Genomic DNA, 18,967 nt, shown 5'->3' on the forward strand with positions numbered 1-18,967 from the left:
ACTTCCAGCATGGACTCCATGTGAATGAATAACGTGCAATAAAATTAATTTTAAAGTGAACCAATTCCCTGCTTGCACTCTTGGCCAGTAGCAGACCTTGCTTCTAGATTAAAAAAAAAAAAAAATTAAAAGGAAGGAAAAAATGAGTCTCAGACTCCAGGCTAGTTTATGAGGAGGTCAGAACAGGTATCATATAAAACATGTGAGCCTTAATTTATTTATAAGCAGACAGACTGTCCTCAAGAATTTACAGTCTGAGGTCTGGACTGTAACTTGGTTAGGTGAGCACATCATGTGCAGCAGCACTGACCTAGTGCCTTTAAATCCAGAAATGTCAGCAGGCTGGATAAACAAAACCATCAGAAGTAAATCAGGTTTTCAGAAAAAAAATTTAAAAATAAAAATTCATATACAATTAAAATTATCTTTCCTCTATAGATTTGTTTTAAATGGATCGATTTTCCCTAAAGATTCATTACTTATTCTATTTTAATGAACACACACTAGGATTTTGAAAAACTCATCCAGTTTACTCTAGTGTCGTCCTGCTCCTTCGGAGAAATGATTATGTTAAGTAAGATCTGTTTTATTAAATAAAATTGAAAGCAAACAGAATTACAGCTTACAGCTATCACCAGATATTATTTTCAAGCTCCTAACAACATACTCTGCACTGGTTTCTCCTGCGAGGCTAAGGGATCTCCGAGCGATTCAGTAACGCTCTACAGACTTAGACATTGCCAGAGGCAGATTTCATCAGCAAAGTTGTTAGCGCTGACAGCTAGGGCACTGACACTTTCTGAATTTCTGCTGGTCTTACTTACAGTTTGTACATACTGTGCTTTATCTACTCTGTTATGCTGCACATTGTAATTTATTTTTACATTTGTGCTTGTTGTTAGTTATGCCCTATTTTTTCCTTACTACACAAAATCTAACGAAGTAGGAACTGAAGCATCCCCACCTTCCCGTCTGCTCCGAGCTCCACACCTTCAAGACCAATGATCTCTTTCAGACACACTCCAGTAGAATGGCACTGGCGTCCACCATCCAACTTCATGTCCCTAGGGAACAGAAACCAGAGCAGAAACAGTTCTTAGTACACACCTCTTATTTACTTTTCACAATGCATTGCTGGAAGAAGGTACCATTAATTCAAATGTATTAACGCAAAGCACAGACCAGACAATTTCTACAGGCAAGACTGCATTGCCTATAATATGTTACAGCAAAAGCCTACCTTGCTCCTAGTTGCACATCAGATTCTACTTACGCTGCAAAACCTTTCCTCATCACTGGGAACACTTGACACAGCACAGCACTGACAGGGAACTGCGAGTCCTATCAGTTTCAGATGACATCCAATAGTCTAGACATGTATCATAATAGTCTGATGCTTCTAAAATACATGCCAAGTGACCCTACGCTGTAACACAGAGAAGTACAAAGAGCCCACAGTACAAAAAAGACAGGGAGCTGTTGGAGGGGGTCCAGAGAAGGGCCACTAGGATGATCAGGGGACTGGAGCACATCCCCTGTGAGGACAGTCTGAGGGAGCTGGGCTTGTTTAGCCTGGAGAAGAGAAGGCTGTAGGGTGACCTCATTGCAGCATTTCAATACCTAAAGGGAGCCTACAGAGGGGAGGGGAATCAACTCTTTGAAAGGGTTGATATGTGTAGGATGAGGGGAAATGGTTTTAAGTTGAGGGAGGGGAGATTTAGATCGGACATCAGGGGGAAGTTCTTTACCCAGAGAGTGGTGAAGTACTGGAACAGGCTGTCCAGAGAGGTTGTGGATGCCCCGTCCTTGGAGGTGTTCAAGGCCAGGTTGGATGGGGCCCTGGGCAGCCTGGTTTAGCATTAAACATGGAGGTTGGTGGCCCTGCATGTGGCAGAGGGGTTGGAGATTCATGATCCTTGAGGTCCTTTCCAACCTGTGCTTAAAAACCACAGGGGGAAAGATGCTGACACTGAAGCTCGGAATAGGCTCTTCATCTGACTGCTGCCCTGGGTTCATTCCTGCATTTTCTTTGCATACCCTGCTTCTTTGTCTTCACAAGTAGTCACTCTTTTTATTTCTCTAAAAACTGACAACCAGTGAGTTCCCAGTATGTCACATATCTTGCTTCTATAAAAATCCAATGCACCTATTTGCTGGAAAACATACCTCTAAGGCAAAAGAAAACACTATATCCATGTTTTAATCCAAACCAAGCCCTGTTAACTCACTGCCTGAGCTTCAGTTCATGCATGTCATGTTACCATTTTGCTTCCTGATACCATATTACTGAGAGGCTGCACAAATAATGTTGTAAAAATAACCTTTTGTCAGAGGCATCAGATTAGCCTCTCTGTTCTTGGGCAGAACATGCTTAAAGGAACTACATCTTCTAGAAACACATGCTAAACAGCAATAGGTCTTATCTATGAAACAAACACACAATTTGAGGAAGTCCCCAGAACAACAAAACAAAAATCTGGATTATCTTTAGTAATATCAGAATAGCTTAGGTTCCTTCCACAAAGATAATGAGGAAGAAATAATGCTGTTATAACTTTCAAAGCAAGTCACAGAGAAAACTCTCCATGCAATTAACAGAGAAGGCTTGATAGCTTTGTTAATGTACCCAACAAAAATCTGGAATCGTTTAAGGAGTCAGCAGAGCAGCTTTTCAAAACCAGAGAGGCTCTGGGGACTTAAATGAAATCAGTTCTCTGGGAGCAGAGATCAGGGTCAGCTGCAAGTGTGAGAATGCAGAGGAATTACTCCTGGACATTAGCATGAGATCAATGAAGATTAGTGTCTCAACTTTTCACATCTTTCTGACGTTTCTAAAAGAAGCCTCTACCTTCAGGACCAGTGTTGCAATAAGCAACACTGCAGTAATTCTCCCTCATCTTAAGTGTTTTGCAAGGGCTTGTAAGAGTCTTCTCTTCCTTTACATGCTCTTTATTTTTATGTAGTATAAGATTGCTTATGTTGAAACTGTTACTCTTTGCAGAGATACTTGTCCATAAAACCGAGAATTCAACTCATTCTCTTGAGGAAAATCAGTGCAAAATAGCACAGTTTCTTACCACTGTACAAATGGAAAGGATCATCCCAACTTCTGCTCCTACTCATAGAAGATCCTGGCAAATACTTGATATGAGATACCAAGGTGACTTCAGTTAATCTTTTTTGAGTTTCCAATTACTCAGATTAACAATAAGCTACTCCTACTACAGAAAACTTCGCGAATGCCTCAGCAAAGCTCAAACTGGATACCTATGACTCTGCCAGCTAAATAAAATAATAAAAAAAAAAACCTTTCTGGAATCTAAATTAAAGCAGGTTATTGATATTTTGGTGGGTAAAAGCAAGCTACCATCCCAAGAGTGCTGTAGGAGCTTCCCCACCCAGGCGCTGCAGTCCTGATGCTGGCCCAGCACAGCCTCTTCCTCACCAAGCCTTCCAAATCCCAAAAGAAACTAGGAAAGCAGGAGATGCCTCTACTTTGCTTGCTGCAAAACAGGTGAACCATGCCTAGGAAATGAGTAGGATGGTTGTTTTGGGATCACCAATACGTAAGCACAGCAAACCACCAACGCCAAGATCTTTGGGACAGGGGCCCCTTCCATGGCACCATGGGCAACAGCCCCCACACAGGGGAGAGCACAGAGAATCAGCACTTGAGAGAAAAAAAACAAAACGAAACAAACCAGTAAGCTTTCTCTATGTTTAAGGTATTTAGATTATCACGTACTAAGGAACTGCACAAACCAATGTGCAGTAGTAAGAGCTGTTTGCAAAATGCAGAGTAGGAAAGACAGTCCTTGCCAAATAGGCTTTTAAGTGAAGAAAACTTCCTTCCTTCTCTTCCTCATTTTCAGTTTTCCTGTGGTTTGTTTTCCAAAAGTGCTTTTTCACAAAATTTTCCAGGGATTCAAGTAGATATTGTGAAGTTAAAATAAATAACAGGAACCCAGTGACTACCTTCACTTTATTTGAGCAGGGAAAATGAAAAGAAATCACAAGACCAGCCCAGTTTTTGACAGCATTTGGGAAGTTATCCTGATTTAGGTAAATAACGGTGTTCTATGTGTGCGCACCATTTCCAGAAAGTGAGCTGGTGAGCAGTGTTAGAAACTACACTCAAAACAAAGCACATTGCTGCAGTTATCCCAGATAGGAGGAAAAAAAAGAAAAGCAATTTCTCCACCTCAGAGATTCACCTGGAACAGAACCTGTGAATCCAAATTTACTGTGGGATGGTAAAAAGTCTTATTGAACAGGCAAGTAAGAATCAAAACAGGAATTCTTAGCCTTTGTGTTTTATTAGTCAGGCAAGGATTAACAGAATACAAATTAGACAGTATTACTTTTGGAAGTATATTTCTGTAATGAGTCAAACATTCTGATTTGACGTGATCTATAAAGCTCCAGGCAGGAGTCCTGCTGGGCACTTGCTCTTTAAATGACAGCAACAGTTGAACACTTTAATCTGTGAATAATTCAGGAGCCTATTAAATATTAAATAGATTTATAGATGCATGAAAAAGCCTTCTACCTATTGCAAAGGGAATCTGATAATTGTTACTTAGAGATGTAAGCCTTTTGTGTTTATATTTTATGCTCAGTGATTCCTGACTGCTCAGATTCATTCCATAAGGAAGGGCAGTTCACAAGATGTTAGTAAAAAATACTGCTCTCATCCTTTACTGTAAATAATTTCTACTTATTGTCTCTGTTTACACGGATGAAGACAATGACAACTTTGGAAAAGATGTGCTGCCAGCCAGCCCAAAAGCATAGTTTCCACTAACTGGGATTGACAGGTTTAAAGGGTTGAGAGTTTTTAGATCCTAACTGCCATTAGTGTTGCTAGAACGACATCTCAAGATGCCATATATAAGGAAAGGAGGTGGAGAAAGTTATGGAATGACTGCTCTAATGGGCCAGCATCCTTTTCTCTCTTCAGACATATTCAGGTGTCAGATCTTTGTCTTGATATTCTGCCCAACATGGAGTAGAAGTTCAAAACTTAAACCTTAAGCTTTTGGGATTCGTTGCTTATTTTCAATCTGAGGAAACAGGGAACCTCATAAAAACGAGCAATGGTAGCTCTGTAAAATTCACCTATGCAATTAATTTTAAAATGTCATGTTGTGCTGGGGGCAGGGGGAAGAAATTTTCTTCGTCTTTCTGTAATGCTAATATGTACTTGGTTTTGGTTTCATTCAGCTGGGTAGAAGCAAGGAAAAAAAACTGCCTCTCATACAAAAACTGGCAAGGAACTTGGTAATAAGCTTATAGGATGTAAGAAAGTGTGCTGCTTTGCTATGAGCTTATGTCTGCTATACTGATGGCAATTTAGAAGCTCTCATTTCTCCAGTAAATGTTTCTGTTTGCTACAATCACAGCAATGGTTTCTGGCTGATCTGCCAAAGCAACTGACTGCAGGAGTGCAGTCTGAGGCAAACTCATCTAAAATGGGTTTTTTCACCTCATTTTGCATACAACTTTCTTATGCAGTTAGAACACTGAAGAAAGACAAAGATATTGGAATTTAGATAATGAAACCCTTTGGAATGGAATGCCAGGCCTATGGGCTCATTGGTCACTGTGGCCACATGTGACTTGGGATGACTGTATTGAATACTTCTTGCTTTCTGCATCACTGAACTCATCAGCGATCCTGCCAGGCCTTCCAGAGACAAAGTAAAATTCAACAGTGATCTATCTTTAGAAACTAGATGAAACTCGTCTGCAGCATTTCTGAGAACAATACATTCTTTTTATCTAACAACTTAATGCTTTACTTCAGAAAAATGATCAATTTTCTGTGCTTCAATCCATTTGATTACTCACACTGCATTATTTTCTTTAACTGGAGGCAGGCTTAGTCAGATAAACTCCTATACTGCTACCAGAGAGCAATATTCAGCAGCTATACTTACAGCAGGGTAACTTTCTAACCCCTTAATGAATTCAATGCCACAGAGAATAAACATGAGGTGAACTGGCTGTTTTTATAAGGACACTATCTAATGCTCTGGATTTTTCTGTACATTAGCTCATCACCTCTGGTCCCAATGACAGGCAGTCATTTTGACCCCAGCTGATAGCTGGATGCAAAGTCAGCTGAATCTGCATGACATTGCCAGCTCCACTCCTCCCTCCACTCCTCCCCCAGCTCCTTCACATTCATCTTCTGGACAGACCTTTAGAGAAACCTGGAAGCTCTTAAAAGGCTATTGTAACATCACAAACTAAAATACTACAATAGTTATGATTTCAATGTGTGAATGAAAATGAATGCTTAGTTTTTGCCACTAACAAAAACAAGCCTAAAAAGCCCCTTTTCAAAACATGTTTTTAAACTGCAAGCTATAAGGAGGTGTGCCAAAGGAAAAACAATTTAAAGCAACAGAACTATAAAATCAACTAACTGCTACATTTTTTCCTGGGGGGAAAAATATGATACCTTTTTAATTCTCTGTAACATTGCTAATAATAACACACATAACCTTACCACCCCTCTTTTTGAAAGTGCTCAGGCAATTTAAAATATTTAAAATGAATGAGAACTGGACTGCTGGACAGAGAACTGGACAGAACATCTTTGCATTGAGTGGGTGCTGGAAGAGGAAGCACCAGAGTTCAACTCCACTTGCACTGAGCTGCCACTGCAACCACTCACCACCGACAAAGGAGGTGCACACCACAGCAGCTCAGGAGTGGCACAAGGCACACCTCTGATAACTGTCATTAATTCCCTTTTCTGCCAGCCTGCAGAAGTATCCAGGAACTGATTCTCCTCTCTCTCTAGGGAGAATAAAGGGGATGTTGAGCTAGAACTCCAGTTCCAATACTCATTGCAAAGCAGTTCTTCCATCATTTTCAGTGTTGCATTTAATTAAGAAAAGGAACATGAAGTATTAATATCACATTAAATATGATTCTCTAAATTTCTAAGTACTATTTCTAAGTACTCCACACATCCCTGTGTGGTAACAGTACATGTTTCCCAGGTAAGCAGAAAAATCTGCTCAGCAGAAAAAGTCCAGATTATGAATAATACTCTTAGCCATGAAGATCTTGAGTACATTGAAACATAGCAACTGCACATGCAAATCTGCAGTACTAGTGGCAGTCCTTCAACTGCCTTACCACTTACCTGTGCACCAAACAATGACCTTGTATTTCATAAAAACATAATCAAAGCCAAGCATTCAACCAGTATTACTGGTGCTGCTATTAATGCAGGCTTCTGCAGACTGGTCGCTAACCATAGTTTGTGTGTCTGCTAATTCAGTAAGACAATACTGCTGTAACAGTGCAGTCATTCTGGGGCAGCTCTCCCATCACGGCTCTTATCTACCATTAAGCAGTCCACAGGGTCTGCCAACTTAGGGCTGTAACACTGTAGGTCTTTGGGGGCAAGGGAGGGCAGCAGGCAAGACTTCTGCTTCTTTCAGTTGCTGACAGGCTCTGTAATGTGGCTATGCCTGCTCTTGCAGCTACTCTGGCAGGCTAAATGGGAGTTAAGCTCATTACTCGACTCTTGATCATGCAGACAGGTGAAGCTGTGCCTGCCATCACACCACCCACAAAGATGTGGGCAACCTTACAGTAACCAGACCCGAAGAGGAGACATTATAGAACAGATCTGCATAAGTATTTATCTCTCAATGATTTCAGCAGCAAGAATGCATCTCAAAACCTTGATGGATCTTTAATTCTCACTTTCCTCTTGCACAAAACCACTATAAGCTAGAGCATTAGTTTTCCACCAAAGTAGAGACAAAACTGAGGGCACAAAATTCTAGCGACTGCTACTGTTCATGACTTCTTTCTCTCCAAAGTACCACTTTTTGGTTTACACTTGCCTCTCTTCAACAAAAGAGAAAAATAAAGCAAATAATTTCCCTGGCAAATGGTGTCCTTCCCTATCAGCCCCAGCATGTGCAACCCAACATGCCTTCTGAAACAGCAGGTAGCAAAATCTGCCATCCATCACTGGCAACCCCTGCTATGCTCTACAGTGCACTTCCTTCCAGAATCCTGCTGGAAGCCACGCTCCAGTGAACCTGCTGCTGCCTGGCTGGCTGCAGTGGAGGGGGATGTGAGAGAGATATTCCAAGGAACAACTCAAATTTAGTCCTCTCATGTTTCTCCCCAAACACTCATTTGTATTTTCACAGCCATTTAAGAACAAAGCTTGCGAAGAGCTCTTGCCATTGTAGAATATGGTGGATAAGGTCTATAGCATTTCCTGCAGATGGCTGCTAAGGGGTCACAAAGTCCTATCCATCCTGGCCAAGAGCACAGAATTTAGCTACGTTGGCAAGAATTGCCTTCCAGGCAGCTTTTAAAATTGATCTGTTAGTGCAGTTCAGCTGCCAGCCTTGATACAGAGGATCTCTTCTGTGCTGCCTACCAAAGTAGTGGGGGCTGGCAGTCTCCCCAAATACAGCTGTGCCAGGAGGTCTCCTCGCAGGCCACAGAGCCTACAAGTTGGAGCAGAGGTGGAGAAGCAGCAGCCACTCTGCCATATACTCCTGCCACATGGAGCAGTCTCTCCTGTATGAACATCCAACCTGCTCTCCTGCTTCCAAGGGTCACTGTTTTAATAGCAGAGATGTCCAAAATTCCCTGGAATTATTTGCTTCTTCTCCTCAGCTAGTCAAGGAAGTTCACATAAAATAAGCCAGTCAGGATAGATACATCAGCAATCCAGAGAGAAAGCAAAGCTAAAGGATGCTGTCACTACAAAAGGATACCAGTGTCCCACTCCTACCACACATCCAAAATGTGTGTAGTAGTAAGCAACTACTGTGCAGCCTGAACAGAGTGGCTACAGTTTATGACATAGTGCCTCATCTGTTCATAGCACCAGCTGTTCCTGGAAGGAGGTGCCACTTAATTGTTTCTCTCTTCCTCTAATGCTCTGGAAGAAAGTCAGGAAAGTCAGAGAGCATTTTTTTTTTTTTCAACTTGGCTTTTTAACAAAGGGTATGGGGCTGGATTGCTGTGTACTGGCACTTTTTACCTTCTCATCCCAATCCCTTCTTGTTGTGCAAGCATGGTACAAGACATTACATGTTGAAATAATATTTAGGCTTGCAGCTGGATCCATTATGAGTGTAATTTTGAAGATATAACCACTCATCATTTCAAAATATATTCACTTTTCAATAAAGAGGCAATTTCTAGAGGGCAATGACCATAAATGAATGACAGTGCACCAAAGAAGAATGAACAAAGCTGCCAATCTGTCAAGAATTTCCCTTATGTGTCATCCCTGCTTAATTAAGGGAAAAACTTTCCTGTAAGACACAGGAAAGCAAGTCAACTTTCCTACAAAGGTACTTCCGTTCCTTTTTGCATTAGAAATAATCTCCCCTTCTTTTGAATTACTGATGCATGAGTAGATGTTGCAAATAGCTCTCTAGAATTAAAAGGTGACTGAAAAATATGAGCCAAGTTCATTTTCTATGAGCTGGATGAACTTGATGCAAAGTGATTTATGGGTATTTCAAACCCACCTCACCGTATCAGCCAAATATTTCCCCCAGACTTGCTGGGGTCTGCAGGCACTGAGCCAACACTAACTGCTGACAACTCTCAGCTCTCTGGGGAGTGGCCAGGCCTTAACCCTCTGACCCAGAGGCACAGAGCTGCAGCCCTGTGCTGCCCTTCTGCAGTCGTGCCCCAGAGCCTTTGAGATGACACTTCCCCTTGATTCCAGTTTCATTGCAAGAACAAAAAAGCTTTAGAGAACAGCTTCAATCCAAACAATCTTATCTATCAGAGGTTTCAGCCCTTCCAGGGATGTAAGGAAGTTCCATGGAAGTTGCTTGCAGCTCCTAAGGACTTGTGTAGCACTGTTGCCAAAACAAAGCCAGCATTGCTACAACTGTCTTTTTACTAGCTGAATAATCTGACCAATTACTACAGTGCAATTAAAAGCTATTACGTTCAGACTCAGTTATTTCCCAGTAGTACTGGAAATCTACATAGAGTAGCACCATATTATGGAGAAGAATTAGAAAGCTAGGACTGCTTATAAAATCAAAGTTGTTCTGTCTGCAGTACTTATTTGGTCGAAGATGAGTGAAGTCAGAAGAAATAATAAAGGCTGCAGATATTTCAGGAACATAAAATTGAGACAGGGTTGTTTTCTCTAGTTTAATAGACAAAGATACTACAACAAGTATAAATCAAGTGGAAGTGAGAATTGCAATTTTAACCTAGTAATGTCCCACAGTGCAAACATTTTTAAATGCATTTATCTTTTCTCAGAGCAGATATTTAAAAGCATTAGCTTCTGACATTCTGTTATCTGTACTCAGTTCTACATGCAGGCCCAGAAAGACTACATAGTACACATATAAATATACATACCCGACTTGGGTACAGTCTCGATATGGCAGCACTGAAAATATGCTACAGAAGGATCTTCTGCTGCTGATAAGGACTATTCTAAAATATAAAAGAAAATAAAAGAAATCAAAGACTAAAATTTAAAAATCCCACCACAATAAGCAAAGCAACAGATGTTATCGTTGAGGAATTCATAATCACAAAACTTCCATCACCAACAATTTTTCCCTCCTCTTTTTTATCTCATGGTAAGGTATTGTGTAACTGACTCATTGCAGAAATGCTGAAGTGTGTGCCTTATGCTGCAAACAAGCAGTGGAGTCCCATCCCCAATGCAGGCTTTCTAAGAACAACACATTGAACACATCTTAATCAGAATGCAGAACAGATGCTTTTCTAAAAGTCCTAGTGATAGAGAGTCCACCAGAAGAGCCAAGGAGCTGTTCTGATGATTCATCAACTCACCTGAAACAAATCTAACAAATCTAACAGCACCAGCAATCACCTGGGATACACACAACTCAGTGGCTGACTTAGGGCTCAGCATTTATTGGACAAAAAATAAATCCAACTACTAGTCACACCCTTCCTCTGCTTAACTTGAGATTTTCAGCTCTCTGTTCTTGAAATAGAATTTATGGATGAAGTCAAATTCTGCTGCTATGGTAAGGTTTCTACTGTTTCTCTCTGAGTATTCTCTTGCCCTTCCCTATCATCCTTCTTGGCCTCTGGGCATTATGACTGGATTTGGCGACTGCACAGACAGCAGTGTCATCGAAGCGTCATCTAAGTTTCACTCTTACCTTTAAGATTAGTGCCTAGCCCTCAAGACTCACCTGCCTTGTACAAAGTAATCCCATCAGCCCTCTTGGTTATGACACTGCACTAACACTCGGGTGTGACTGATCACATCGCCCCTTGCCTCTTTCTGCTCCAGCACCACGTCTATCTCAATAACTCACTGTCAGGACTGGATCCTCTTCCTGTAAACATGGCATGCCTTCATTCACTACAGGCAGGTAGCTCAACATTTAGCTATGTGAAAGTGTAATTTATATGCCTGCACAGAGCTTATCTTGGAATCCAGGGCACTCTTACAGCAACTATTTTGTGCTTTTAACCAGTTTCCAAGTCTCTGCAACATCTGCAAAGCCACCATGTGGCATTAAATCAAATACCTTACAGCAACCTACCTGTTTTACATCTACACTATTTAGCCATCAACTTCTGACGTATCATCAAAGAAACATCAGAATTACCTTGAGGTCAAGACTCAATTTTCATAAAACTACACTGACTGCCAAAAGCTAAATAATTAAGGTTTTAGGAGGTGAAGCTGAGCGAGAAGTCAAAAGAAATTCAACTGAGATATAAGATATACAATATAAATAAATAAACATTTATAAACATACCATCTTTCCTCATTAGCTTCAGGACACCAACTGTTGTACAATTGCACAACATATGCTGAAAAGACCCTTTTCCCCCCTAAAACTAGCCAGCACACTACCGCTTCTCAAAGTCCTCCTAGACACAGCGATGGCAATTTCTACACTTTTAATCTTGTTAGTGTTACAATTTACCTACCTTTCGCCTTCCTGAAAGTTTCCACTTGCGGCTCAAAGTGCTACAACTTATTGATGGTTGGTTGTCAGGGCTGTTTCACTTCCTTCTTTTGATTTTCTTTGTGTGTCGGTCTGTATGAGGTAAGGATTTCATCCAAATTTTTCATCTTTGTCCTATACTGGTCAAAGCTGGATGACGAACCCTAGCAAGCTACTTTGTTCTTTATTGTATGAAAATCACCTTACACACCTCTAAGCCTTGTACCCCTTACACTGTTTTTAAAGTACCGTTTTCTTAAGGAATCACTTTAGTCAGAGTTCTTGGAAAAGGCTCTGGCTCCTCAGAGATGCTGTGTGCAAGTGTCAGCTCTTTGGAAAAATGCAGAATGATCAATCTTCCCTCTCCTGGTCCATTCTATTACACAAATTCTATTTTCTTCTTTAAAAGTGTATTTAAAAGCAAAGTGGTATTTACCCTTTAACACAGAGGGTCTCTAATAATGAACATACAAACAGCATCAGGAAACCCTCCTGCAGCAGATGCAGTATGATCTGAATTCCATAATAGCCCTCACTTAAGGTAACTATTTCATATCAAATAAGACAGACTTGTGGTGCTGCAGTAAGTTATAAGCGAAGGGAATCATTTTTGCATTTGAGAAAGACAGGCCACAAGCAAGAAAAGCCCCCCAAACTGGCATATGATTAATTTTGTGCTTGCCACTGCTTATTGCTGAATGGCTGCTACCCACAACAGCTTGCTTGTTCACTGAAAGCCTTGTTTGCTGATGTATGAAACTTGGCACAGATCTCGAGGTTGACATCAGAAAGCATCTTTGAATTCAGAAAACCACAGTACCCAGCAGGCATATTTCCCCCATTCCCTGTGGCTGCTCCTGGAACACAGCACTCCCACTAATGTCCCATAACTCTCTTAAAGAAAAATAAACGGGTGCCTTTTATGCCTTCACAGTTGGCACTGTGGACAACAATGGGAATCTACCCATCTACATCTACCCAGAGAGAGCTTGACGTGCACCAGGAAAGAATCAGATCAGAAAGGAAACAAAAAGCATCAGCAGAGCCCCTGGGCTGTATTTTTTTTTCCTCCAGATTTCTTTCCCTTGGGAACCAAACACATTCCATGAAACAGGGGACCCTTGCTATATAAAGACCATCCAGGCAGAGTGGGAGAAGAGTGCACGGCCTCTCCTCCACAGCCAGATTACCAGACCTCCCCCTGCATCGCTCTCAGAGGAGGCTGCTGCCAATCAGCTTCAGGAGTTGGCCTGGAAGAGAATCAGGGAGGCGGCAGACAGAAGCTGATCACAGAGGCATGAAACATCATTTGATTTAGAGGCTTCATAATGTGCAGAAACAAAAAAGTTCTGAGGGTGGGACCACAAAGTCCAGAACCTTCTTAGAAAGTATGCTTTGGAAAAGGTGAGATGGAAGCTGGCTGCTCTTCAAGAAAATCAGATTACTGTTTATGAGAGAAGACCATTTTTCTGGATCTCAGCTCTTCGGCTGTGCCTATGATGGTGTACAGCTCCAAATGAGCTCTCTCAGATATCAGAAGCACTTGGAGTCAGAGTGGGTTTATGTGCCTTAACTGCCACTGTGCCACATAGACATGTTTAAAATTATTTCATGCAAAAAAGTTCACTTTTTATTTCCCACATTTTACCAAGAAGTTGTACTAATTACTATGGTTCAAAGAAACCACTATGTTGCAAGAGAGCTCTGACAACGTCCAACTGTCTGAGGCCCTAAAAGCTAATCTTCCAATTTCTTTAATGAGGACTATGCTATGAAACTACAAGAATATACAGAGCACAAGGCTATCCACAGAATCAGTAACTTGCCTGATTTGGGGAATAACGCGATTCCTTCAGCTTCTATCTAGGCTCAATCATGTTGCAGCAAAAGACTCCAAATGTGAACACGATATTCATCATATGTACCACACATACGCTGAATATGTGACTGATGATGTTTGAGCAGCAAGACTTTCTGTCCCTGTAGGTGAAGGTGAATACACAGGCCATAAATGCCATCGTGGTACCAGACATCATTTTGGAGTCTCCCAAGTTTAAGCTGGGCCTATGTGAAAGTCATAAAGAATAACCATCAACAGTAATAAGGCCACTCAGTCAATCTCTTAGCACGCACGTGTGCACCATCAGAATTAGAAGGGCAGCAAAACAGACCTTTCATAGCCTTGGTTTTGACACAGAAACATACACTAATAGAAATTTGAGAAAGCAGTGGCATGGGAGTGGGAGAGGAGTATTGTTTTACTGCTATATAGGATGACTCCAGAAATGTTCTTGTCACATTCTTGCCCTGAATTGTTTGTTCAGCTGGCTCATGTTGCTATTTTGGTGGCCTGTTTCTGCTAGATAGGAAATCTTCTGCTTCACAGTTTATGAAAGAGACCACCAATAAACCTGCTGAGTAAAGGCACTAGGTCTCATAGGGTGAAACCACATGCTGGTGGCTACATTTCCTAACCCATATGATTAGTTGGCTTGCCTTTGTCTTTTAATGGGAAATTTACTTTGTGTTGTTTTACAAGACTGCTTTGATAGTACTGTTTAGGAAATCTAGTCTTCTAGTTCCTTCAGTAAACCACATCCTACAAGTCTAAAGAAACTGGTTTAACCACAGCAAAAAGCTATCAACAGGAAGCTTTACAAAGAATCACTGATACGCTGTGACCTGTGTAGGTGGTTTTTCTCTGTTCTGAAATACCTGAACCACTGTAAGACCAACGGCCAGTCCTGCCTTTGTGCAGGACTGCTGGAGGCTTTCACCAGAGCACTGCTTCTCAGTGTGTGCCATCCCCAAAGAGGGAAGAGGTCTCAGCACTCCAGGGCAAGGGAACTCACAGGCTGAGAGGCACAAGTAAGGGCAGTCAAAGGAGGAAAATATGCCCTGAGCTACCAACCGTACTGCATTTTTCTTTGCTATGAAACTCGGTCACACACCAGAGAAAGAATAACTAAAAGCACTAGTTATTCTGAAGCTCAGCTATCAAAGTATTAGTGTAGATGCTTTCAAAGCTGAGTTCCTCAAGTCAAGCCACATAAAAGGGCATTGTGCAGTGACAGAAGGGTCACGGGTTTTGGGGAGAGCTCCAAAAGTCTGACTCCAGCCGGGCTGAGCCTTCCTGCACACACACATGAATTGCCTGGGAAGAGATCCCAGGCAAGGCAAGGAGAACGATTTCCTATCCACTGCAATACCTGTGCTCCCCTGTGTCACAAGCAACTATGGAGGTCTAAGGTACTCAGAACCTCTGATTCTAGGCCGAATACATAAAGCACATTCACCTGACTTACCAGGGGCCCTTTTCATACAGAATGACTTAACTCCAGTGACTGCAACAGCATCCAGACCCCTTGGAAAAGCAGGGTACGTGCTCAGATTACTTATCGCTAGAGATAGCTGGCCCTAAAGGACACAAAGTGTTGACTTTATGTTTTATTTTTAGTTAATATCATTGTGACTCTTTGTCCATAGGATAAAAGCATTTCTCAACTGCCTCTCTTTTCTTACTGTATCTGTGTTCTAGATAAAGGGATCTTTATTATGATTATGGAAATATTCTGCAAAGTTGTGCCTGTTGATAAAGATAAGAAGCCAGCTGAATAACAAAAGCTTACGCACTGTTTTCTTAGCAAGAAAAATATTCTGTTTTATCATCAGATGCAATGACTGATATTGTAAGCTAAGCCAAAATGCTGCACATATCCTGCAAATGTATTTTTGCAACAGATGGAAAAAATTAGTGATTTTGTAGATTGTTTACAAACCATTTATTTTTTCTTTTACAGGTAATGTTTCCATGAAGTTTATGCATGTATTTTATATGCATATCAAATTACTCTTTCTCTGATGAATTTGCATAACACTTTATAAGTGGGCTTTTTTTTTTTGCTGTAAGAAATTCCCAGAGCATGCATATATTAATGTACAAACCAGGGTAAAACTGGAAGCTGCTTTTTAGAGTTGGATTCTACACGTATTTGTTGTTTAGACAATAGTCAGCTGCTAAGTCAATAGTTCTGCATGCATCTGCAACAAAAACTGTTTCAAAAAAATCTATCACTTCCCAGAGCCACATTCTGTGATATTTCTGTTGATATTATGTTGATACCTTTCACTGTATTCAAGTGCATATGTGAGAATAAACACAAGGAATTCTTGCTTCAGCCAAGATAAACTTCCTGAAATTTGAATCATATAAGCTGTGGCTTGATGTTACATAAGAATTTCAAACTAAATAGAATTTTGAAAATAAGAGGTAGGATTTAGACTGGATATAAAGAAAAAGGTTTTTTTGTTGTTGCTGTTCGTTGTTTTTTGGTTTTTGTTTTTTAATTAGGGTAGTTAATCACTGAAAGAGGTTGTTCAGAGATGTGGTGGATGCCCCATCTCTGGAGACACTCAAAGTCAGACCAGACCAGTCTCTGATGTAGCAGTAGGTGTCTCCGTTTGTTTCAGAGGAACTGGACTAGATGGCCTTCGAGGATCCCTTCCAACTAAATTATTCCATTATGATGGTTCTATGATGATAATTTCCATTGATTCGATTCTACATTTGATAAAAATCACAGGCTATGCACACAAACTGTTTTACAGATCATACACATGCTTCTTGGTCACAGCAATTTTATGAAAACAGATAAGTGCAAGGGTCAGCTCACAGCAGGACAGTTTAATCTATATAAAACCTGATCAGGTAACCTATTTGGTTTGCGCAGAGAAGAACAGGATCATAAAGCACGTGGTGAAATTGTCTTAGGAAATAGAACAGAAAGAAGAGGTGTCTTTATAAGCAGGAAGAAGGTTGCTTCACTTCTGAGATGGATGACACCAGAATAAAGAACCTATCTGGTTGATGGGAACAAGACAGACACCATGCCACTGCAGTAAGGGAGAGCGTGCTGCTGCACAACTCCACTGCTGCCTATGGCTGTGAGATGGGTAGTACACAGCCTTACTCAGGGTGCACACAAGGTTGCAGCTGTACCTTGTCATACATCTCCTAGTGTCTCTGAGTACTACCACTGCCTATGTCTGCCCAGAAGATCAGGATCTCATTTGTCACTTTGTCCCAACCATCCTGATCTACATGCTTACCAGTGAGCACCTCGCATGTGGCAGGGCACAATGATGAAACCAGAATCTGTCATGTTCATAATTCATCTTGTAAGACACAGGATAATCTTAATACCCTTCGCTCAGCTGCCTTCTTGAGTCAGGTAAGCCTTCTTCAATAGGTAGCCCTGACAATTCAGCTAACTCTACACTTAGCCCTGCACTCCTTAATACACACAAGCCTTACAAATCTATGGATTAGCACTGTCACTGACTGGTATCCAATCAAATAAGGAGCTTGCACTTTCATCAGCTACTTTAATGTTCTGTATCAACTACTCATTTGGTAACACAAAGTGCACACTGCTCTGCTTCATAGGGATACTGAGCCTTGCTTGCCCCCATGCCCCATCAGTTGCCTTTGCATGCACAGTACCTGCCATTTCTGGTGTCATGCTGCCGCATGTTCTTGATAAAATGAACCTTCTTAAAGTTCTTTGGTCTGGGTGATCCTGAGAGAGTCCGACATCTGAAAAATAAATTGGACAGGAGGAAAAAATTACATACATATATATATATAAATATATATTCCGTTCCCTGCTGTACAGACAAGGAGCCTACACAAAGGCAGGAAGGAAAGACTAGACAAATGATCTGAGGCACCCTGTTTTAGGAATCAGCAAGAACAATGAAGACAATAAGTCTGGAAATGTGACAGCTCAAATAAAAAAAAAAGTATTTCAAATAATAATAAGAAAAGGCACCACCACCCCTCCCCTTCATGCAGAAAAACACACAAAAAAAAAAACCTCAGCAAAATAAAACTTCCTGTAATCTGCTGTGACAGCTTAGCGTGAGCTTTTGGAGGGAAAAAATAACGCAAAACAAAATGTGGTAGAGATCCTGTTGAGATTTTTTTCCCCTCCTCACATCAACACCCACACCTTTGTATCCTAGGGAGCTACGGAGAAGTTTTCTTGTTTTAACTTTAGAAAGATTTAAAATCTTTCACTTACAAGAGTAATTTATACTTACTTCTAACTCTACCACTTCCCATGCTCAGTATGGTATACAGAACAATGGAAAACAAAAACAAATCACTCAGGAAAAAAAAATTCTCCTCAAAATATTAATCCTTAAATTTATTTTACATCTAAACACACCTATTAAAATTGAGAAAGAAATTAGCAGAGGTAAGAGAGATGAGACAAACAACAATCTCTCCCTCCTTCCAGCCTTTTTAATCAAGAAACCACAGCATGCTGTATAAACTCTTTCCATTTCATCCTACTGCTGCTTTGTTCCAAGTCACAGAGCACACACACCAGAGAACTCCCAGAAGCGATGCAGAGGACCAGCACAGTCCCTCTGTGTTGTGCCTCCATTGCTTACTTTCCCATCCTCTCCTACATACAGGCAGAGCTTGGCTGCTTCCTGGCCTCCTGAGGTCGTTCTGTTGGACTCTTTCCTTTGAAGAAAGGGTGAGGGAACTGGGCTTGTTTAACTTGGAGAAGAGAAGGCGCCGGGGAGATCTCATTGTGGCCTTATAATACTTGAAGGGAGTGTATAAACAGGAGGAGGTATGTCTGTTTACGAGGGTGGATAGCGATAGGACAAGAGGGAATGATTTTAAACTGAGACAGGGGAGGTTTAGGTTAGATGTTAGGAGGAAGTTTTTCACACAGAGGCTGGTCATGTACTGGAACAGGTTGCCCAAGGAGGTTGTGGATGCCCCATCCCTGGAGGCATTCAAGGCCAGGCTGGATGTGGCTCTGGGCAGCCTGGTCTGCTGGTTGGCAACCCTGCACATAGCAGGGGGTTGAAACTGGATGATCATTGTGGTCCTTTTCAACCCAGGCCATTCTATGATTCTATGACTGAAACTGCAGCCTACTGGTCTCAAGCCACCAGGGTATGCCAGTCCCCAT

The 18,967-nt window shown here is 41.3% G+C and overlaps 1 protein-coding gene across 2 annotated transcripts in view; it reads right to left on the reverse strand.

Annotated features, from left to right (window-relative positions):
- Window positions 1–18,967, reverse strand: part of CABLES1 (Cdk5 and Abl enzyme substrate 1) — a 70,302-nt gene that overhangs the window by 18,297 nt on the left and 33,038 nt on the right. For both annotated transcript variants that reach the window (XM_048938812.1, XM_048938811.1), the window contains exons 3-5: window positions 17,476–17,568; window positions 10,390–10,467; window positions 965–1,064 (exon numbers count right to left, since the gene is read on the reverse strand). In XM_048938812.1, the coding sequence (XP_048794769.1) occupies window positions 965–1,064; window positions 10,390–10,467; window positions 17,476–17,504 (207 nt within the window). In that variant the 5' untranslated portion in view covers window positions 17,505–17,568. The remainder of the gene's footprint in view (window positions 1–964; window positions 1,065–10,389; window positions 10,468–17,475; window positions 17,569–18,967) is intronic.

The sequence above is a fragment of the Lagopus muta genome, chromosome 3, assembly GCF_023343835.1.
Source record: "Lagopus muta isolate bLagMut1 chromosome 3, bLagMut1 primary, whole genome shotgun sequence".
Lineage (NCBI taxonomy): Eukaryota > Metazoa > Chordata > Aves > Galliformes > Phasianidae > Lagopus > Lagopus muta.